This window comes from Hemiscyllium ocellatum, chromosome 13, assembly GCF_020745735.1.
Source record: "Hemiscyllium ocellatum isolate sHemOce1 chromosome 13, sHemOce1.pat.X.cur, whole genome shotgun sequence".
NCBI lineage: Eukaryota > Metazoa > Chordata > Chondrichthyes > Orectolobiformes > Hemiscylliidae > Hemiscyllium > Hemiscyllium ocellatum.
Window position 1 is genome coordinate 65,407,896 of NC_083413.1, and position 23,194 is coordinate 65,431,089.

The 23,194-nt window shown below is 47.4% G+C and overlaps 1 protein-coding gene across 1 annotated transcript in view; it reads left to right on the forward strand.

Moving 5' to 3' along the window:
- Nucleotides 1-23,194, forward strand: part of gigyf2 (GRB10 interacting GYF protein 2) — a 220,117-nt gene that overhangs the window by 93,247 nt on the left and 103,676 nt on the right. Inside the window, exons 6-7 of the mRNA XM_060834883.1 lie at nt 10,096-10,204; nt 15,053-15,093. Of these exons, the coding sequence (XP_060690866.1) occupies nt 10,096-10,204; nt 15,053-15,093 (150 nt within the window). The remainder of the gene's footprint in view (nt 1-10,095; nt 10,205-15,052; nt 15,094-23,194) is intronic.

The window sequence follows — 23,194 nt, forward strand, 5'->3', positions numbered from 1 at the left end:
CTGTGTCTCGCTGTGTGTGTCTGTGTCTCGCTGTGTGTGTGTCTGTGTCTGTGTCTCGCTGTGTGTGTCTGTGTCTGTGTCTCGCTGTGTGTGTGTGTCTGTGTCTGTGTCTCGCTGTGTGTGTGTGTCTGTGTCTCGCTGTGTGTGTGTGTGTGTGTGTGTCTGTGTCTCGCTGTGTGTGTGTCTGTGTCTCGCTGTGTGTGTGTCTGTGTCTCGCTGTGTGTGTGTCTGTGTCTCGCTGTGTGTGTGTGTGTCTGTCTCGCTGTGTGTGTGTCTGTGTGTGTCTGTGTCTCGCTGTGTGTGTGTGTCTGTGTGTGTCTGTGTCTCGCTGTGTGTGTGTGTCTGTGTGTGTCTCGCTGTGTGTGTGTCTGTGTCTCGCTGTGTGTGTGTGTGTGTGTCTGTGTCTCGCTGTGTGTGTGTGTCTGTGTCTCGCTGTGTGTGTGTGTGTGTCTGTGTCTCGCTGTGTGTGTCTGTGTCTCGCTGTGTGTGTCTGTGTCTCGCTGTGTGTGTGTGTGTGTCTGTGTCTCGCTGTGTGTGTGTGTGTGTCTGTGTCTCGCTGTGTGTGTGTGTCTGTGTCTCGCTGTGTGTGTGTGTGTCTGTGTCTCGCTGTGTGTGTGTGTGTCTGTGTCTCGCTGTGTGTGTGTGTCTGTGTCTCGCTGTGTGTGTGTGTCTGTGTCTCGCTCTGTGTGTGTGTGTCTGTGTCTCGCTGTGTGTGTGTGTGTCTGTGTCTCGCTGTGTGTGTGTGTGTCTGTGTCTCGCTGTGTGTGTGTGTGTCTGTGTCTCGCTGTGTGTGTGTGTGTCTGTGTCTCGCTGTGTGTGTGTGTGTCTGTGTCTCGCTGTGTGTGTGTGCCTGTGTCTGTGTCTCGCTGTGTGTGTGTCTGTCTCTGTGTCTCGCTGTGTGTGTGTGTGTCTGTCTCTGTGTCTCGCTGTGTGTGTGTGTCTGTGTCTCGCTGTGTGTGTGTGTCTGTGTCTCGCTGTGTGTGTGTGTCTGTGTCTCGCTGTGTGTGTGTGTCTGTGTCTCGCTGTGTGTGTGTGTCTGTGTCTCGCTGTGTGTGTGTCTGTGTCTCGCTGTGTGTGTGTGTGTCTGTGTCTCGCTGTGTGTGTGTGTGTGTGTGTCTCGCTGTGTGTGTGTGTGTCTCGCTGTGTGTGTGTGTGTCTCGCTGTGTGTGTGTGTCTCGCTGTGTGTGTGTGTCTCGCTGTGTGTGTGTGTCTCGCTGTGTGTGTGTGTGTCTCGCTGTGTGTGTGTCTGTCTCGCTGTGTGTGTGTCTGTGTCTCGCTGTGTGTGTGTGTGTCTGTGTCTCGCTGTGTGTGTGTGTGTCTGTGTCTCGCTGTGTGTGTGTGTCTGTGTCTCGCTGTGTGTGTGTGTCTGTGTCTCGCTGTGTGTGTGTGTCTGTGTCTCGCTGTGTGTGTGTGTGTCTGTGTCTCGCTGTGTGTGTGTGTCTGTGTCTCGCTGTGTGTGTGTCTGTGTCTCGCTGTGTGTGTCTGTGTCTGTGTCCCGCTGTGTGTGTGTGTCTGTGTGTGTCTGTGTCTCGCTGTGTGTGTGTGTGTGTGTGTGTGTGTGTGTGTGTCTGTGTCTCGCTGTGTGTGTCTGTGTGTGTCTGTGTCTCGCTGTGTGTGTCTGTGTGTGTCTGTGTCTCGCTGTGTGTGTGTCTGTGTCTCGCTGTGTGTGTCTGTGTCTGTGTCTCGCTGTGTGTGTCTGTGTCTGTGTCTCGCTGTGTGTGTGTGTCTGTGTCTGTGTCTCGCTGTGTGTGTGTGTCTGTGTGTGTGTCTGTGTGTGTCTGTCTCTCGCTGTGTGTGTCTGTGTCTGTGTCCCGCTGTGTGTGTGTGTCTGTGTGTGTCTGTGTCTCGCGTGTGTGTGTGTGTGTGTGTGTGTCTGTGTGTGTCTGTGTCTCGCTGTGTGTGTCTGTGTCTCGCTGTGTGTGTCTGTGTCTGTGTCTCGCTGTGTGTGTGTCTGTGTCTGTGTCTCGCTGTGTGTGTGTGTGTCTGTGTCTGTGTCTGTGTCTGTGTCTCGCTGTGTGTGTCTGTGTCTCGCTGTGTGTGTCTGTGTCTCGCTGTGTGTGTGTGTCTGTCTCGCTGTGTGTGTGTGTCTGTCTCGCTGTGTGTGTGTGTCTGTGTCTCGCTGTGTGTGTCTGTGTCTCGCTGTGTGTGTGTGTCTGTGTCTCGCTGTGTGTGTGTGTCTGTGTCTCGCTGTGTGTGTGTGTGTCTGTGTCTCGCTGTGTGTGTGTGTGCCTGTGTCTCGCTGTGTGTGTGTGTGCCTGTGTCTCGCTGTGTGTGTGTGTGCCTGTGTCTCGCTGTGTGTGTGTGTGCCTGTGTCTCGCTGTGTGTGTGTGTGCCTGTGTCTCGCTGTGTGTGTGTGTGTCTGTGTCTCGCTGTGTGTGTGTGTGTCTGTGTCTCGCTGTGTGTGTGTGTGTCTGTGTCTCGCTGTGTGTGTGTGTGTCTGTGTCTCGCTGTGTGTGTGTGTGTCTGTGTCTCGCTGTGTGTGTGTGTGTCTGTGTCTCGCTGTGTGTGTGTGTGTCTGTGTCTCGCTGTGTGTGTGTGTGTCTGTGTCTCGCTGTGTGTGTGTGTGTCTGTGTCTCGCTGTGTGTGTGTGTGTCTGTGTCTCGCTGTGTGTGTGTGTGTCTGTGTCTCGCTGTGTGTGTGTGTGTCTGTGTCTCGCTGTGTGTGTGTGTGTCTGTGTCTCGCTGTGTGTGTGTGTGTCTGTGTCTCGCTGTGTGTGTGTGTGTCTGTGTCTCGCTGTGTGTGTGTGTGTCTGTGTCTCGCTGTGTGTGTGTGTGTCTGTGTCTCGCTGTGTGTGTGTGTGTCTGTGTCTCGCTGTGTGTGTGTGTGTCTGTGTCTCGCTGTGTGTGTGTGTCTGTGTCTCGCTGTGTGTGTGTGTCTGTGTCTCGCTGTGTGTGTGTGTCTGTGTCTCGCTGTGTGTGTGTGTCTGTGTCTCGCTGTGTGTGTGTGTCTGTGTCTCGCTGTGTGTGTGTGTCTGTGTCTCGCTGTGTGTGTGTGTCTGTGTCTCGCTGTGTGTGTGTGTCTGTGTCTCGCTGTGTGTGTGTGTCTGTGTCTCGCTGTGTGTCTGTGTCTGTGTCTCGCTGTGTGTGTGTCTGTGTCTCGCTGTGTGTCTGTGTCTGTGTCTCGCTGTGTGTCTGTGTCTGTGTCTCGCTGTGTGTCTGTGTCTGTGTCTCGCTGTGTGTCTGTGTCTGTGTCTCGCTGTGTGTCTGTGTCTGTGTCTCGCTGTGTGTCTGTGTCTGTGTCTCGCTGTGTGTGTGTGTGTCTGTGTGTGTGTGTCTGTGTGTGTCTGTGTCTCGCTGTGTGTGTGTGTCTGTGTGTGTCTGTGTCTCGCTGTGTGTGTGTGTGTCTGTGTCTCGCTGTGTCTCGCTGTTTGTGTCTGTGTCTCGCTGTGTGTGTCTGTGTCTCGCTGTGTGTGTGTGTCTGTGTCTCGCTGTGTGTGTGTGTGTCTGTGTCTCGCTGTGTCTCGCTGTTTGTGTCTGTGTCTCGCTGTTTGTGTCTGTGTCTCGCTGTTTGTGTCTGTGTCTCGCTGTGTGTGTCTGTGTCTCGCTGTGTGTGTGTGTCTGTGTCTCGCTGTGTGTGTGTGTCTGTGTCTCGTTGTGTGTGTGTCTATCTCGTGTGTGTGTCTGTCTCGCTGTGTGTGTGTGTGTGTCTGTGTCTCGCTGTGTGTGTGTGTGTCTGTGTCTCGCTGTGTGTGTCTGTGTCTCGCTGTGTGTGTGTGTGTCTGTGTCTCGCTGTGTGTGTCTGTGTCTGTGTCTGTGTCTCGCTGTGTGTGTCTGTGTCTGTGTCTCGCTGTGTGTTTGTCTGTGTCTGTGTCTCGCTGTGTGTGTCTGTGTCTGTCTCGCTGTGTGTGTGTCTGTGTCTCGCTGTGTGTGTCTGTGTCTGTCTCGCTGTGTGTGTCTGTGTCTCGCTGTGTGTGTGTGTGTGTCTGTGTGTGTCTGTGTCTCGCTGTGTGTGTGTGTGTGTCTGTGTGTGTCTGTGTCTCGCTGTGTGTGTGTGTGTGTCTGTGTGTGTCTGTGTCTCGCTGTGTGTGTGTGTGTGTCTGTGTGTGTCTGTGTCTCGCTGTGTGTGTCTGTGTCTGTCTCGCTGTGTGTGTGTGTGTGTCTGTGTGTGTCTGTGTCTCGCTGTGTGTGTGTGTCTGTGTCTCGCTGTGTGTGTGTGTGTCTGTGTCTCGCTGTGTGTGTGTGTGTGTGTGTGTGTCTCGCTGTGTGTGTGTGTCTCGCTGTGTGTGTGTGTCTCGCTGTGTGTGTGTGTCTCGCTGTGTGTGTGTGTCTCGCTGTGTGTGTGTGTGTCTCGCTGTGTGTGTGTGTGTCTGTGTCTCGCTGTGTGTGTGTGTGTCTGTGTCTCGCTGTGTGTGTGTGTGTCTGTGTCTCGCTGTATGTGTGTGTGTCTGTGTCTCGCTGTATGTGTGTGTGTCTGTGTCTCGCTGTGTGTGTCTGTGTCTCGCTGTGTGTGTGTGTGTCTGTGTCTCGCTGTGTGTGTGTGTGTCTGTGTCTCGCTGTGTGTGTGTGTGTCTGTGTGTGTCTGTGTCTCGCTGTGTGTGTGTGTCTGTGTGTGTCTGTGTCTCGCTGTGTCTGTGTGTGTCTGTGTCTCGCTGTGTGTGTGTGTGTCTGTGTCTCGCTGTGTGTGTGTGTCTGTGTCTCGCTGTGTGTGTGTGTGTGTGTCTGTGTCTCGCTGTGTGTGTGTGTCTGTGTCTCGCTGTGTGTGTGTGTGTCTGTGTCTCGCTGTGTGTGTGTGTGTCTGTGTCTCGCTGTGTGTGTGTGTGTCTGTGTCTCGCTGTGTGTGTGTGTGTGTCTGTGTCGCGCTGTGTGTGTGTGTCTGTGTCGCGCTGTGTGTGTGTGTGTCTGTGTCGCGCTGTGTGTGTGTCTGTGTCGCGCTGTGTGTGTGTCTGTGTCGCGCTGTGTGTGTGTGTCTGTGTCTCGCTGTGTGTGTGTGTGTCTGTGTCGCGCTGTGTGTGTGTGTCTGTGTCGTGCTGTGTGTGTGTGTCTGTGTCGCGCTGTGTGTGTGTGTCTCGCTGTGTGTGTGTGTCTGTGTCTCGCTGTGTGTGTGTGTGTCTGTGTCTCGCTGTGTGTGTGTGTGTCTGTGTCTCGCTGTGTGTGTGTGTGTCTCGCTGTGTGTGTGTGTGTCTGTGTCTCGCTGTGTGTGTGTCTGTGTCTCGCTGTGTGTGTCTGTGTCTGTGTCTCGCTGTGTGTGAGTGTCTGTGTCTGTGTCTCGCTGTGTGTGTGTGTCTGTGTCTGTGTCTCGCTGTGTGTGTGTCTGTGTCTGTGTCTCGCTGTGTGTGTGTCTGTGTCTGTGTCTCGCTGTGTGTGTCTGTGTCTGTGTCTCGCTGTGTGTGTCTGTGTCTGTGTCTCGCTGTGTGTGTCTGTGTCTGTGTCTCGCTGTGTGTGTCTGTGTCTGTGTCTCGCTGTGTGTGTCTGTGTCTGTGTCTCGCTGTGTGTGTGTGTGTGTCTGTGTCTCGCTGTGTGTGTGTGTGTCTGTGTCTCGCTGTGTGTCTGTGTCTCGCTGTGTGTGTGTGTCTGTGTCTCGCTGTGTGTGTGTGTCTGTGTCTCGCTGTGTGTCTGTGTCTCGCTGTGTGTGTGTGTGTCTGTGTCTCGCTGTGTGTGTGTGTGTCTGTGTCTCGCTGTGTGTGTGTGTCTGTGTCTCACTGTGTGTGTGTGTGTCTGTGTCTCACTGTGTGTGTGTGTCTGTGTCTCGCTGTGTGTCTGTGTCTCGCTGTGTGTCTGTGTCTCGCTGTGTGTGTGTGTGTCTGTGTCTCGCTGTGTGTGTGTGTGTCTGTGTCTCACTGTGTGTGTGTGTCTGTGTCTCGCTGTGTGTCTGTGTCTCGCTGTGTGTGTGTGTGTCTGTGTCTCACTGTGTGTGTGTGTCTGTGTCTCGCTGTGTGTGTGTGTCTGTGTCTCGCTGTGTGTCTGTGTCTCGCTGTGTGTCTGTGTCTCGCTGTGTGTGTGTGTGTCTGTGTCTCGCTGTGTGTGTGTGTGCCTGTGTCTCGCTGTGTGTGTGTGTGTCTGTGTCTCGCTGTGTGTGTGTCTGTGTCTGTGTCTCGCTGTGTGTGTCTGTCTGTGTCTCGCTGTGTCTGTGTCTCGCTGTGTGTGTCTGTGTGTGTGTGTCTGTCTCGCTGTGTGTGTGTGTCTCACTGTGTGTGTGTGTCTGTGTCTGTGTCTCACTGTGTGTGTGTGTCTGTGTCTGTGTCTCACTGTGTGTGTGTGTCTGTGTCTGTGTCTCGCTGTGTGTGTCTGTGTCTCGCTGTGTGTGTCTGTCTCGCTGTGTGTGTGTGTCTGTGTCTCGCTGTGTGTGTGTGTCTGTCTCGCTGTGTGTGTGTGTGTGTGTGTGTGTCTCGCTGTGTGTGTGTCTCGCTGTGTGTGTGTGTCTGTGTCTGTGTCTCGCTGTGTGTGTCTGTGTCTGTGTCTCGCTGTGTCTCGCTGTGTCTGTGTCTCGCTGTGTGTGTCTGTGTGTGTGTGTCTGTCTCGCTGTGTGTGTGTGTGTGTGTGTGTGTCTCACTGTGTGTGTGTGTCTGTGTCTGTGTCTCGCTGTGTGTGTGTGTCTGTGTCTGTGTCTCGCTGTGTGTGTGTGTCTGTCTCGCTGTGTGTGTGTGTGTCTCGCTGTGTGTGTCTCGCTGTGTGTGTCTCGCTGTGTGTGTCTCGCTGTGTGTGTCTCGCTGTGTGTGTCTGTGTGTGTGTGTCTGTGTGTGTGTCTGTCTCGCTGTGTGTGTGTGTCTGTGTCTCGCTGTGTGTGTGTGTGTGTGTGTCTCGCTGTGTCTGTGTCTCGCTGTGTGTGTGTCTCGCTGTGTGTGTCTCGCTGTGTGTGTGTCTCGCTGTGTGTGTGTGTGTGTGTCTGTGTCTCGCTGTGTGTGTGTGTGTCTGTGTCTCGCTGTGTGTGTGTGTGTCTGTGTCTCGCTGTGTGTGTGTGTGTCTGTGTCTCGCTGTGTGTGTGTGTGTCTGTGTCTCGCTGTGTGTGTGTGTGTCTGTGTCTCGCTGTGTGTGTGTGTGTCTGTGTCTCGCTGTGTGTGTGTGTGTCTGTGTCTCGCTGTGTGTGTCTGTGTGTGTGTCTCGCTGTGTGTGTCTCGCTGTGTGTGTCTCGCTGTGTGTGTGTGTGTGTGTGTGTGTCTCGCTGTGTGTGTGTCTGTGTCTCGCTGTGTGTGTGTCTGTGTCTCGCTGTGTGTGTGTGTCTGTGTCTGTGTCTCGCTGTGTGTGTGTCTGTGTCTCGCTGTGTGTGTGTCTGTGTCTCGCTGTGTGTGTGTCTGTGTCTCGCTGTGTGTGTGTGTGTGTGTCTGTGTCTCGCTGTGTGTGTGTGTGTGTGTGTCTGTGTCTCGCTGTGTGTGTGTGTGTGTGTCTGTGTCTCGCTGTGTGTGTGTGTGTGTGTCTGTGTCTCGCTGTGTGTGTGTGTGTGTGTCTGTGTCTCGCTGTGTGTGTGTGTGTCTGTGTCTCGCTGTGTGTGTGTGTGTGTGTCTGTGTCTCGCTGTGTGTGTGTCTGTGTCTCGCTGTGTGTGTGTGTGTGTCTGTGTCTCGCTGTGTGTGTGTGTGTCTGTGTCTCGCTGTGTGTGTGTGTGTCTGTGTCTCGCTGTGTGTGTGTGTCTGTTTCTCGCTGTGTGTGTGTGTCTGTGTCTCGCTGTGTGTGTGTGTCTGTGTCTCGCTGTGTGTGTGTGTGTGTCTGTGTCTCGCTGTGTGTGTGTGTGTCTGTGTCTCGCTGTGTGTGTGTGTGTCTGTGTCTCGCTGTGTGTGTGTGTGTGTGTGTCTGTGTCTCGCTGTGTGTGTGTGTGTGTGTCTGTGTCTCGCTGTGTGTGTGTGTGTGTGTCTGTGTCTCGCTGTGTGTGTGTGTGTCTGTGTCTCGCTGTGTGTGTGTGTGTCTGTGTCTCGCTGTGTGTGTGTGTGTGTGTGTGTGTCTGTGTCTCGCTGTGTGTGTGTGTGTGTGTCTGTGTCTCGCTGTGTGTGTGTGTGTGTGTCTGTGTCTCGCTGTGTGTGTGTGTGTCTGTGTCTCGCTGTGTGTGTGTGTGTCTGTGTCTCGCTGTGTGTGTGTGTGTGTGTGTGTGTCTGTGTCTCGCTGTGTGTGTGTGTGTGTGTGTCTGTGTCTCGCTGTGTGTGTGTGTGTGTGTCTGTGTCTCGCTGTGTGTGTGTGTGTGTGTCTGTGTCTCGCTGTGTGTGTGTGTGTCTGTGTCTCGCTGTGTGTGTGTGTGTCTGTGTCTCGCTGTGTGTGTGTGTGTCTGTGTCTCGCTGTGTGTGTGTGTGTCTGTGTCTCGCTGTGTGTGTGTGTGTGTGTCTGTGTCTCGCTGTGTGTGTGTGTGTGTCTGTGTCTCGCTGTGTGTGTGTGTGTGTCTGTGTCTCGCTGTGTGTGTGTGTGTGTCTGTGTCTCGCTGTGTGTGTGTGTGTGTCTGTGTCTCGCTGTGTGTGTGTGTGTGTGTCTGTGTCTCGCTGTGTGTGTGTGTGTGTCTGTGTCTCGCTGTGTGTGTGTGTGTGTCTGTGTCTCGCTGTGTGTGTGTGTGTGTGTCTGTGTCTCGCTGTGTGTGTGTGTGTGTGTCTGTGTCTCGCTGTGTGTGTGTGTGTGTGTCTGTGTCTCGCTGTGTGCGCGACTCTGTGTCTCGCTGTGTGCGCGTCTCTGTGTGTGCGCGCGTGCTTGTCTTTGTCGGGGAGCGCGCATGTGTTCTCTCGGGGGTGTGCGCCTGTGTGTCTCTCTCTGGGTGGGTGTGTGCGTCTCTGTCGGTGTATGAGCGTTCGTGTCTATGTTGGGATGTGAGCGTGTCTCTGTCGGGGTTCTCTCTCTCTGGGGATGCGTGCGCGCGTGTCTCTGTCGGGGTGCGTGCATGCGTGTCTCTGTCGGGGTGTCTCTCTGGGGGTGTGAGCGTGCGTGTCTCTGTCGGGGTGCGTGCGTGTGTCTCTCTGTCGGGGTGCGTCTCTCTCTGGGAGGGTTTCCATGCGTGTCTCTGTCGGGGTCTGTTACACTGGGTCGGTGTGCGTGTCTCTCTCTGTCGGGGTGCGTGCGTGTGTCACTCAGTCAGTGTGTCTCTCTGGGTGGGTGTGCGTGAGTGTCTCTGTCGGGATGTGTGGGAGGGTCTCTGTCGGGGTGCGTGCATGTCTGTCAGGGTCTCTCTCTGTCGGGGTGCGCTGCGCGTGTCTCTCTCTCTGTCGGGGTGCGCTGCGCGTGTCTCTCTCTCTGTCGGGGTGCGCTGCACGTGTCTCTGTCAAGGTGTGTCTCTCTCTGTGGGGGTCTGGGTGTGTGTGCGTGTGCGCGTCTGGGGATGCGTGCGTGTGTGTCTCTCTGTCGGGGTGTGTCTGTGCGCGCGCGGGTGTGTCTGGGGGTGGGGGTGTGTGCGCGCGCGGGTGTGTCTGGGGGTGGGGGTGTGTGCGCGCGGGTATGTCTGGGGGTGGGGGTGTGTGCGCGCGGGTGTGTCTGGGTTTCTCTCTCTGGGGGTGGGCGCGCGAGCGTGTCTGCGTCTCTCTGGGGGTGGGCGCGCGGGCGTGTCTCTGTGGGGGTGGGCGTGCATGTCTCTCTGTGGGTGGGTGTCTCTGACGCGCATGCAGAGACACAGACGCTGTATGTGTGTCTGTCTCTCAGTCTGTGTGTGTGTGTCTCCCTCTCCCTCTCCCTCTCCCCCTCTCTCTCCCTCTCTTCTCTCCCTCTCTCTTCTCTCCCTCTCTCCCTCTCTCCTCTCTCCTCTGTCCCCTCCCCTCTCCCTCTCTTCCTTCCCTTCCCTTCCCTTCCCTTCCCTTCCCACCCCCCCCCCCCCCACCCCCCCCGTGTGTGTCTGTCTGACGCTTACGCCGAGACAGACACTGTATGTGTGTCTTTTCTCTTTCAACTCTCTACACTCGGTCTGTCTTTCTCGGTCTGTCTCTCGCTCGCTCGGTGTCAGGGTGTGTGTCTCATCCTTTTCCGCCCCCTCCATCCATCTTGACTGGATTCTGTTCCTGATCCCATTTGAGAGTTTCTTGCTATATGCTGTATTCTTTTGCTGTTATAGGTGTTAAGCACTTAATGCTGCTAATTCCTTTATTTTAAAGATGGATGTTGAAATATATAACTTTTTTATATAATACCTGAGAAATAATATTAGGAAACTTTATACATAATGTTTATCTTTTATGTAATTCCTAAGCCTTTATTATGTTTCAGGTAGAGGGCGAGGTGAGAGTGGTTTTTACCAAAGAAGTTTTGATGAAGGTGAAGGGGGTTTTGGTCGAGGAGTTCGTGAAATGCACAGATCGCAAAGTTGGGAGGAAAGGTGAGTTGTTATGTTAGTGATACTGTGGTAGCTTGATTCTGATTAAGTTAGTTCTTTGTCATTCCTGTGAAAACTGACCTCCAATCATAAAATAATTGGATATGTTCATCCTTTTTAGCCTTTATTAGTTCCTCAGTTATCCTACTGTGAAGCATTGTCTCGTCTTGAGTCCGCTTTTATATATGTCAATAACCAGAACTTTTCCAACAGTGGTTTTGCCAAGTATTGTTCCTTTTGTATTGCCCAGGAATTTGTGAATTTCATTTCAAGACATAAGTCTGCATATTGATGACAGATTCCACTTGTGTTCATGTGCTTGTTTGATATTCAGTCTCTGAACTGTAATTTTAGCTCCACCCTAATACTTCAAATACAGAAACTGTCATCTCAGAATCCTCCACAAACTTGCCATCCATTTCATTCTTCTGCAAGTACTGGGAGATTTAATCAGACTGTTTGTTTGTAGATTAGAGTGGTGCTGGAAAAACACAGCAGTTTAGGTAGCATTCAAGGAGCAGTAAAATCAACGTTTCGGGCAAAATCCCTTCATCAGGAATACGGGTGGAGAGATAAATGAAATGAGGGTAGGGGTGGGGAGAAAGTAGCATAGAGTACAATAGGTGAGTGGGGGAGGGGTTGAAGGTGATAGGTCAGGCGGGAGGGGGAAGTGGATAGGTGGAAAAGAAGATAGGCAGGTGGGACAGTGCTGAGCTGGAAGTTTGGAACTGGGGTGAGGTGGTGGGAGGGGAAATGAGGAAACTGTTGGAAGTCCACATTGATGCCCTGGGCTTGAAGTGTTCCGAGGCGGAAGATGAGGCGTTCTTCAGGCGTCTGGTGGTGAGGGAGCGGCGGGGAAGGCGGCCCAGGACCTCCATGTCCTCAGCAGAGTGGGAGGGGAGTTGAAATGTTGGGCCACAGGGCGGTGTGGTTGATTGGTGCAGGTGTCCTAGAGATGTTCCCTAAAGCGCTCTGCTAGGAGCTGTCCAGTCTCCCCAATGTAGAGGAGACTGCATTGAGAGCAACGGATACAATAAATGATATTGGTGGATGTGCAGGTAAAACTTTGGTTGTGGAAGGCTCCTTTAGGGCCTTGGATGGAGGTGTGGGCGCAGGGTTTGCAATTCCTGCGTTGGAACAGATGGGGAGTGGTGCCGGTGTAATTACGGAAGATGGACTGTTCTACGCAACCAATAAAGAGACAGGCATAGCTGGGGCCCATACGGGGGCCCATGGCTACCCCTTTGGTCTGGAGGAAGTGGGAGGATTCGAAGGAGAAATTAAGGGTGAGGACCAGTTCGGCCAGATGAATGAGTGTTGGTGGAAGGGTACTGTTGGGACGTCGGAAGAGGAAGAAACAGAGGGCTTGGAGGCCCTGGTCATGGCGGATGGAGATGTTGAGGGATTGGATATCCATGATGAAGATGAGGCATTGGGGGCCGGGGAAACGGAAGTCTTGAAAGAGTTGGAGGGCGTGGGTGCTGTCTTGAATGTATCTGGGGAGTTCCTGCACTAGGGGAGATAGGACAGTGTCAAGCTAGGTAGAAAGGAGTTCAATGGGGCAGGAGCATGCTGAGACAATGGGTCACCAGGGTGGTCAGGCTTGTGGATCTTGGGAAGGAGGTAGAACCGGGTAGTGCGGGGTTCCCGGACTGAGTTTGGAAGCTGTAGGTGGGAGATATTCTGAGGTGATGAGGTTTTGTATGGTCTGGGAGATGATGGTTTGGTGATGGGGGTGGGGTCATGGTCAAGGGAGCGATAGGAAGAGGTGTCCTCGAATTGGCGTTTGGCTTCAATGGTGTCGAGGTCAGTGTGCCAGACTACTACTGCATCCCCTTTATCTGCTGGCTTGATGGTGAGGTCAGGATGCGTTGTGAGGGTGAGAGGTGGGGGGGTAGACAGATTGAGGCGGTTAATGTCCTGGCGGCAGTTGGAAATGAAGAGGTGGAGGGCAGGTGGATGCAGTGTGTTGGAGGTGGGCGGGAGTCCTGATTGTGAAAGTAAGCTCAGAGGCGGCGGAGGAAGTGTTCGACATCACGGCGTGTATTAAATTCATTGATGCGTGGGCGGAGGGGGATGAAGTGAGTCCAGCATCCTGTTCTATTGTGTGCTGAGTTTTGAAAATTGTCTTCTCTATATCATAGATCTCCTGTTTTAATTTTCATTACTCGTAATATCATTTGCTTTTGTTCTATCCTTCTCTTTTATGTGCTGCTGAAAACCTAATTTGTGCTTTGTCTTTGAAGCATTTTGTAGCAATTTTCTATTTTAACATTGCACTTGTATAGCAACCGTCTTGCTGTTTTTCCCTGCTATTTACTATAATTTCATTTTTATTGCATTTGTGTAATTATCACAATAGCAGTTAATTGCATTTAAAAATTTCCAAAATAATACTGAAGACTGTCTTTATTTAATCTATTTTGCAAATGTGTGCATTCTATTGTATCAGAATATGTTCTTGTGCTTTTTAAATTTGTAGTTTGTGTCTGTATCTTCTTGAATAAGTGCCAAGTGAGAAGTGTGATATGTGTATCCAGAAATTCTAAATTCAACATCATGGATTTGTTAGAGCCCTTAAGTTAGGTTCTCAATCATACAGCCCAGATGGAGGGTATTCAGCTTGTAGTGAAGGTTGCTCTTTCAAACAAATTAGTTTCCTTGCACAGCTTTAATTCATGAGGTAAAACAAGTGATTCCCCCCTGCCAGTTAGCCAAGTCACATTTTGTAGATTACTGCACTATATATTTGAAGTCTATTGCTAGTAGATATTACCTTCTCAGGCATGAGAAAGTTTACTTTTGAAGGTTCTCTTGACTCTGATCCAAGTAGTTAACATAGGATTAAGAAGTGTGTAGTTAATAGCTGCAAAGTAAAAGAATGATTATATATGTCAGCTTAAAGTGCATCATTGTAGTTTTGAACTTCATGTATGCAGTTTTATTTACTTCGATTTTTGTAAGATATGTTATAGTCCTGGTGCGGTGATAATATTTTATCAGTTGAGGTTAGAGAATTGTGAAATGTTTCTATGAAAATATTAGGAAATTGCCTGATTGAATTAGTAGAATAAATTGACAGTTTATGAATTTGGACAACATACTTTTTGCTTCCTCCCAACAGCTTCAAAAATGCAAGCTTTCAGAGCTTGGAATTTGCACCATAAGAGCTGTCCAGAGCTTTGAGCAGCTCTTCGGGAAGCACAGTGTTACGATTTTTGATTTGCTTCTCGGAGTCTTAATTTTTAACTGAAACACACTCTTTACATAATTTTCTGACAAATCGATCCAAAAAGATGAGAATCGAATGCATATACAGCAGATTGGTAGTATTTTGTTTTGTAAATATGCACATTGTTGTTTTAAGAGATTGAGGGGGTCAAAAGTAAATAGTACACCTGCAACTATTAAAAGTAGTTTAAGATCTCAGTACTACTACTGGTAGTAGTTGTACATGAGAAACTGAGTAGCCAACAGATTTAATGACACTTTTTAAATTAATCTTAAAATTCACATGTCCTATAAATTGAATATTTGCCTTGCGGTTGTGGTTTTGCCCCTATTTGGTTCTGTCAGTACCTTGAATTCAGTAACAATTTTAAACTTGTATTTCTAACAGGTTTATGCTGAACTTAGCTTTAAAGAATTGCTATAGGGAATAGTGAACGGATTTGAAATTTTCCCCATTAAAGTTATTCATGAAGGGTTTATTTTGGTGAGTGTTGCACTTGATTTTTAATCTAAAATAAAATTGGAAGTTTTTGTTATTTTATTATAGAAGAAATTAGATTAACACTTCCCTTTCTAAATTTCATCCCACTGAGGGACTAGAAATTAATGCCACAATAGATCGTCCCTATGTTACCACATTATAAGTAACAATTCCTTTTAAATGTTTGAACTCGTGAAATTACAACATAGATATCTCAGGGCTGCTGTTAGTGTTTTGATCAATAGCTATTTGTTTGACTTTGCATATTTGGAAAAATATCTTTAAATTGTTAATCCAATGTGAAATGCTACAACGTATACAAACAAGTATACAATAATAAATACATCTGAAAAGGGTTTTCGGTATTTGGGAGCTTGAGGATTTGAGAACTACTATATAAAAATTTTTGTTCTTTATTTCCACTCAGTTGTGTAATTTACTTTTGAAAAATATGAGATTCCTTTTCCTTGCAAATAATTGCACATGCCTGGACTCCAGTGTGAGTCAGGTAGCTTTAAAGGAAAATAACCCATGGCATTGTGGATTTCAGTTAACATTGTTATCTGTTTAAAAAAAAGTAAATGTTATGATCATATTCAAATATGTCTCTATTAAAAGACATTGCCCAGTACATACTGATCACACTGTTGTCCATCACAGAAACTTATTACGTCACATTTTGCACATTTCCTTTCAATTCCCAGATGCAGTGAAAGCTACTTTACAATTTAGTTCATTTTTTTGTAGACTTGCCATTTCATTCCTTCATTTGCATAAGGTAGTGTTTGCGCTGACTCATCACGAACAATACTACAAATGATGGACCAGTAAGTATACAAGAACAAAGTCCCATATTTTGAATTTCAGTAGAATAGTAGGGGTAGGTGCAGTATCGTTGATTTCAAAGGAAAACCTTTAATTGCAGGAGTTAATATTGGACCTTTGGAATGTACCTTTAATTAATTGATTTGAGACTATGTGCAGGATTCCTAATGACAGTAAAATAAAGTTTTGGTTTTATTAAAAGCATTCTTTATTCCAGTTGTCCAAAATGATTAATGTGGAGTAATCTGTTAATAATGTCAGCACTGTTAGCTCTTAACTATTAGGAAATTTTAAGTTGTTTTTACTTTTAATAGGGGAGAACGGCGGTTTGAAAAACCAGGGCGAAAAGAACCAGGTCAGTTTAATAATCTGGAGAGTTTGCTAATTTACTAAGTTGATTGTTCAATCCCAACGTACATTGTCTTCACATGCATTCTTCATTTTGGAGTTTTAAGTTTGAATTAAATGGTGCTCTTTTCACTCATGGGGTGTGGACTAATGTTCAATCTAATGTTTATTAAGTTAAGTAATCTGAGTGTTGGAGTGGTTTATCTGATTACAATCAAATGGAATTTGTACTATTGGATATGGACACTTGTTTTCATTCATTCAGGGCATATACACATCCCTAGTAGCTCCAGCATTGACACCCCTTCCGACCAGATCTTGAAAAGGTGATGGTAATCTGCATTCATAAATCAATAACTGTTCTGATGAGGGTACAGCCACGGTGCTGTTCAGTAAAGAGTTTCAGGATTGTGATCCTGCAACAACAAAGGAATGATGAACGATTTCCAATTTAGGATGATGTGATACTTGGAAGTCGTATGTTTGATAACTCAGCTTGAAGAAGCTGAAGCAAATTGCTGCTTGTAGACACCACATGTTGAAGCCACTGTTCTTTTTATAGTAAATGGAATGAATATTTGAGGTCATGGTTAGGTTACAAATCAAACTGGCTGCTTTGTCTTGGATCATGTTGATCATAAATGTTGGAGCTGTACTCGGTCCCAAGCAAGTGGACTTCATCACATTCCTGATTTGTGCCTTGATGGATAAATTTTGATAGTTAGGAGGGTGAGGAGTGCAACGTATCCAATCTCTTCACTGTACTTGAAGGACTTTATGGGACTGACTGAGTTAAGTTTCTGGTCATTTATGATCCTGAGGATAATATTAATGAGGACTTGATACTGATAATGCTAAAATGTCGAAAAGAAATGAATAGATTTTCTTCTTGGAGAGTGTTATTTCCTGGCACTTTTGTGAGAAAATGTTACCTATTGCTCATCAACCCATGTGTAAATATTTTCCAGGCATTACTGCTTGAGGATTTCTGAATGGTACTGAATAGTCATAGTCAGTGAGCGTCCTCATCTCTGGACTGATGTTGGAACAAGGTTTAATGATGAAATTGATGAACTTAGGCAAATTCCCAACAGTGATAGCCTGGAACTCTGGCTTACAACAAACATGGCCATTTTCCTTTTATGCTATTTGTAATTCAGACTAAAGAATTTCTCTTGATTCACATTGCCATCAGTTCTGCTAGTTGCTCCTTGAGCTGGACGCAGTCAAATACTGTCGTAGTGTCAAGGACAGTCTTTCACGCTTCATCTCAGCCTAGGATTCATCTGTTGTACAACAATATTACCAAGGCTGACTTGAGATCTGGAAGTGATGGCCCTGATTGAACTCTAACTGAATAGATTGCTGATGAGTCAGACTTACTTGATGATGATATTGACATCTTCAATCCAGCATGTACTCCAGTTTTTGTTTTTAATACATAACCAATTAATTTTGTGATAACAAAGGGGTTAACTGTACATTGTCATGTGACCATGCAGCCTATAACAAATGTTTCCTCTGTTACCTTTGATGGAGATGGTAATTGCCTTAGATTTGGTCTGCTTTTTATGGACAGGGCATGCATACGTGGGTGATTTTCCACTTTCAGGTGGATGGTAATATTATTGTAGTGTAAAAGCTTGGCTAGAGTTATGGCTGGTTCTGGAGAACAAATCTTTACCACTACTGCTCATCTATTGTGAAGGACATAGCCTATGATGTATTCTGTAACTCAGTGTGCTTAGGCATTGGGTGATGGTACATAGAATGATTTGAATTCGCTGCAGAACTTGAAGACGTTTCAACATTTGTTTTTGCACTCAAGTTCAGCTCTGACATTGTTGAGGTTAGAGGTGTTCGCGGGTCCCTTTTCCTTCTCAGGACTGTTCAGTTGTCTACCATTTATGACTAGGTACTGTGGGAGTGCAGAGCTTTGATTTGATTTGCTGCTCAGCCATTAATTTATTCTGTTTATCACGTGTATAGTTCTATGTTGTAGTTGCTCCAAGTTGACATCTTTTTAAGTGTACCTGGTCATGGCTTGCCCTTCTACATCACTCATTGAGCTAAGATTGCTCAATCATTGCCATCAAGTCACAGGAGCAAAGTATATGCCACATGGAAATTAAAGAATGTTGTGACATGCAATTCAGCTGCTTCTCTTGACCCATGCACCTTAAATTTTGAGCAGCTAGGTCTGTTCTGTTCTGAATCTTAGATTAAACACGATAGTTGTGCCACAATACATTAAAAGATGTTCTTTAAATACAGGAACTTGAGATTGTCTGTCCTTTATTCATTTGTGAGACATAGATGTTGCTGGCTGGCCAGCACTTACTGCCCCTCCCTAGTTACCTTTGAGAAGCTGTTTGTTGAGCTGTCTTCTTGACCCATTGCAATCTGTATGCTATAAGTTGACCCACAACGCTGTTCGGGAGGGAAATCCAGGGTTTTTGACCCAGCGGCACTGAAGGAACGGTGATATATTTCCAAGTCAGGGCAGTGAATGGCTCCGAGGGGAACTGCAAGTGGTGGTATTCTCATGTATCTGCTATCATTATTCTCTAGATGCAAGCGGTTGAGAGTTTGGAAGGTGTGTCTAAGGATCTTTGGTGAATTTCTGCCATGTGTCTTGTTGATGTACATACTGTTGCTACTGAGTATCAGTGGAGGGAGTGGATGTGGTGCCAGTTAAGTAGACTGCTTTGCCCTGGATGATGTCAGCTTCAATGTTGCTGGAGCTGCACTCATCCAGGCAAGTGGAGGATACAATCAGACTCCTGACTTGTGTCTTATTGATGGTGGACAGGCTTTGGAGAGTCAGGAAGTGAGTTAGTCTCTTTAGTATTCCTAGTCTGTGACCTACTGTTGTGGCTACTGTGGTTATGTGGTAAGTTCAGTTGAATTTCTGGTCAATAGTAAATCCTCGCATGTTGATAATGGGGTATTCAGAGACTAATAGCATTGAATGTCAAGGGACAAAGTTAGAATATCTTCCTCTATTAAACATGGTCATTGCCCAGTATTTATGTGGTGTGAATGTTACTGCCACTTGTTAGTCCCTGCCTGGATATTGCCCAGATCTTATTGCATTTGTGCATAGCCTTGGTATCTGAGGATGAATTCATGATGAACATGGTGTGATCCATCTTATGATCAGAAGTCAGGATGAAGGAAGGTCATTGACGCAGCTGCAGATAATTGGGACTACAACACTACTGAGGAACTCCTGCAGAGATGTCCTAGAGCTGAGATGACTGACCTCCGATCACAACCATGCTCCAATGTGCCAGGTGTGACTCCAACCAACAAAAAATTTGCCCCAGTTTTCAGTTTTGCTGGGGCTTCTTGATGTAAAAAATGAGGTCTGCAGATGCTGGAGATCACAGCTGAAAATGTGTTGCTGGTCAAAGCACAGCAGGCCAGGCAGCATCTCAGGAATAGGGAATTCGACGTTTCGAGCATAAGCCCTTCATCAGGAATGAGAGAGAGTAGCCAAGCAGGCTAAGATAAAAGGTAGAGAGGAGGGACTTGGGGGAGGGGCGATGGAGGTGGGATAGGTGGAAGGAGGTCAAGGTGAGGGTGATAGGTCGGAGTGGGGTGGGGGCGGAGAGGCTGTGCAGAGGAGATGACCTGGGGGGTGCAGTGAGAGAGAGACTCACTGAAATCCTTGTAGAGGGAGGAAGAGAGCTTCTTCAAGGAAGGCATCCTTGCAAGAGGATTCGCAGTAGGTTAAAATCTTCGAGTAAAAATGAGGTCTGCAGATGCTGGAGATCACAGCTGAAAATGTGTTGCTGGTCAAAGCACAGCAGGCCAGGCAGCATCTCAGGAATAGGGAATTCGACGTTTCGAGCATATAAGCCCTTCATCAGGAATGAGAGAGAGTAGCCAAGCAGGCTAAGATAAAAGGTAGGGAGTAGGGACTTGGGGGAGGGGCGATGGAGGTGGGATAGGTGGAAGGAGGTCAAGGTGAGGGTGATAGGCCGGAGTGGGGTAGGGGCGGAGACTTGATGCCATACTCAGCCAAATGAGGCCTTGATGTCAAGGGCTGTCTCATCTCTGGAATTCAAATCTTTCTGTCCATGTTTGAGCCAAGGCTGTAATCCGGTCAGGAGCTTACTGATCTGTTTGAACCCAAACTGGATGTGAATGAGCAGGTTATTAGCACTGTTGATGACCGCTCACTTTATTGATGATTGAGTGAGTATAGATAAATGTGGCGGTAATTGGCTAGATTGGATTTCTCCTGCTTTTTGAGTACAGGGCACACCTGGATAATTTTCAGCATTTTTGGCTGGATGCCAGTGTTGTAACTGTACTAGATAGAAGCACTTGGCTGGAGAAACAGTAAATTCTGGAACAGAAGTTTTCATGGAATGTAGTCAGTGCCCCAAGCCTTTTCAGTATCCAGTGTTTCCAGCTATTTATTGATATCACTTGGCTGAAAACTGACATCTGCGATGTTGGGAACCTCTGGCGGAGACTGAGATGGATCATCCACTTGGCACTTTTGGGTGAAGATTGTCTTTTTCATCATTTGAGGATTGGGATATTTGTGGACCCACTTCCTGCATTGTCCACCACCATTTTTGACTGGATGTGACAGGACTGCAGAGCTTGGATATGATCTGTTAGTTGTAGGATTGTTTAGTTCTGTTTGTCACTTGCTGCTTATATTGTTTGGCATGCATATAATCCTGTTTGATAACTACACTAGGTTGACTCCTTGTCTTTAAGTGTGCCTGGTTCTGCTCCTGGCATGCTGTCCTGCGCTCTCAATTGAACCAGGCTTAATCCCCTGGCTTGTTGGTAGTGGTTGAGTGGAGTATATGTGGCTTGCATATTGTGCTGATATACAGTCTTCTAATGCCGTTGATAGCTCGCTGTGCCTACTGTGAGTCAGTGACTATGACTATATCGGGCTGTTGCTTGACTAGTTTGTGAGGCAATTCTCCCAATTTTGATAATAGTGCCTACACCTTCGTAAGGAAGACGTTGCAGGATCAGAAGACCTGTTTCTGTCATTGGCTTTTCTGGTGCCTACGTAAATGCCATGTAGTCCTTCTGGTTTCATTTCTTTAAGACTTCATAGTGATTGATACAACTGAGTGGCTTGCTAGGCCATTTCAGAGTGCACTTAAGAGTCAACGCCATTGCTGTGGGTCTGGAATCGCATGTAGGCCCAGACAAGGATGACTGATTTCCTTCCCTTAAGGACATTAGTGAGCCAGATAGGTTTTTCCAGCAATTAGCAGTGGTTTCATAGTCATCGAGGTATAGTTTGTAAGTTTGCAGATGGCACCAAAATTGGGGGTGTCGTGAACAGCGACAAAGACTACCTCAAATTACAACGGGACCTTGATTGGATGGTCCAATGGATTGAGAAGTGGCAGATGGATTGTAGTTTAGATAAATGTGAGGTGCTGCATTTTGAGAAAGCAAATCTTTGTAAGACTTATACAATTAATGGTAAGGTCCTAGGGAGTGTTGCTGAACAAAGACCTTGGAGTGCAGGTTCATAGCTCTTTGAAATTTAAGTCGCAGGGAGATAGGATAGTGAAAAAGGCATTTGGTATGCTTTTCTTTATTGGTCAGAGCATTGAGTGCAGGAGTTGGGAGGTCATGTTCTGGCTGTACAGGACATTGGTTATGCCCCTTTTGGAATATTGCGTGCAAATCAGGTCTCCTTCCTATCGGAAAGATGTTGTGAAACTTGAACGGGTTCAGAAAAAGTTTACAAGGGTGTTGCCAGGGTTGGAGGATTTGAGCAATAAGGAGAGGTTGAATAGGCTGGGGCCTTTTTCCCCTGGAGCGTCTGAGGCTGAGGGGTGACCTTATAGAGGTTTATAAAATCTTGATCAGCATGGATAGGATAATAGATAAAGTCTCTTCCCTGGGGTGGGGGTGTCCAGAACTAGTTGGCATATGTTTAGGGTGAGAGGGGACAGATATAAAAGAGTCCTAAGGGGCAATGTTTTCATGCAGTGGGTGATGCGTGTGGAATGGGCTGCCAGAGGATGTGGTGGAGGCTAGTACAATTGCAACAGTTAAAAGGCATTTAGATGCGGATATGAATAGGGAGGGTTTAGAGGGATGTGGGCCGGATGCTGGCAGATGGGACTAGATTGGGTTGGGATATCTGGTCGGCATGGACGAGTTGGACCGAAGGGTTTGTTTCTGTGCTGTACATCTCTAGGACTCTAATAGATTTGTAATTCAAGATATTTTTATCCAATTAAAATTCCACCATCTGCTGGTCTCCAGACCAGTGTTTCTGAATTAGTAGCTTAGTGATATACTACTAGGCCATCACCACCTCTCGAATATTCCTCCAATATTGTCCAGAAATGATGCTTCTGTGCCGGGTATAGTTTACAGTCAAGGTCATCTTGTGTTGGTTGTTTCACTGCATCCATCATGATGTTATGTCGCGGCTAAGCCAGTCTTGGTGATGAGCATTGACAATCCCTGCCCAGAATACATTTTGTTCCCGTGAATCCTTTGTAGTTTTTCCAAGTGCTGTTCAATATGGAGTATTGTTTAAAGAATGAAGCGAGGTAGTTAGGTGGTGATTGTATGATTTTCTTGATGTTTGATCATCAGACTTCATTGATTTACACAGCAGCTCCCTGAATGCAAATCAATTTGTCTCGTCACAGATGCTGCCAGATTGTGGAACTGCAAGAGATGGAGGAGATAGTGAATGAGTATTTTGCAGCTGTCTTTACTGTGGTAAAGGGTATGGAAGCTGGAGAACTTGGGGAAATAGTGACATCTTGAAAAATGTCCATATTACAGAAGCGGTTGTGCTGGATGGCTTAAAACGAATAAGGGTGGATAAATGGATGAGACCTGATCAAATGTATCCTAAAACCCTGTGGGGAAACTAGGGAAGTGATTGCTGGGAGCCTAGCTGAGATAATTGTATCATCGAAACCTGCAGATGAGGTGCCGGAAGACCGGAGGTTGACTAACGTGGTGCCACTATTTAAGAAAGGTTGTCAGGAAAAACCAGGAAAGTATAGACCAATGGGCCTGACATCGGTGGTGGGCAAGTTGTTGCAGGGAGTCCTGAGGGACAGGATATACATGTATTTGGTAAGGCAAGGACTGATTAAGGATAGTCAACATGGCTGTGTGTAGGAGGTCATGTCACACAAACTTAAGTTTTTTGACGAAGTAACAAAGAGCATTGATGAGGGTAGAGTGGTAGATGTGATCTTCATGGACTTCAGTAAGGCATTTGTCAAGGTTCCTCATGGTAGATTGGTTAGCAGGTTAGATCTCATGAATACAGGGAGAACTCGCCATTTCGATACAGGGCTGACTCGAAGATAAGAGGATGGGTGATGAAGAATTACTTTTCAGAGTAGGGGCCTGTGCCCAGTAATGTGCCCCAAAGGATTATTGCTTGGTCCACCTTTTTTTTTCGTTTATATAAATGATTTGGATGTGACTTTAGGAGGTATGTTTAGTAAGATTGCAGATGACATCAAAATTGGAGGTGTAGTGGACAGTGAAGAAGGTTACCTCCAGCACAATGGGATCTTGATCAGATGGAGTTTAATTTAGGTAAATATGAGGTGCTACATTTTGGAAAGGCAAATCTGGGCAGGACTTATTCACTTAGTGGTAGGGTCCTGGGGAGTGTTGCTGAACAGAGAGACCTTGGAGTGCAGTTTTCTAGTTCCTTGAAAGTGGAGTTGCACGGAGATAGGATAGTGAAGATGATGTTTGGTATGCTTGCGTTTATTGGGCTGAGCATTGACTATGGGAATTGGGAGGTCATGTTGCAGCTGTACAAGACATTGGTTAGGCCAGTTTTGGGATAGTGAGCGCAATTCTGGTCTCCCTGTTATTGGAAGAATATTGTGAAACTTGCAAGGGTTCAGAAAAGATTTACAAGCATGTTTCCAGGGTTGGAGGGTTGAACTATAGGGAGAGGTTGAATAGGCTGGCACTGTTTTCCCAGGAGCGTCAGAGGCTGAGAGGTGACTTTATAAAGGTTTATAAAATCATGAGGGACATGGATAGGATAAATAGATAAAGTCCCTTCCCTAGGTTGTGGGAGCCCAAAACCACAAGGCATAGGTTTATGGTGAGAG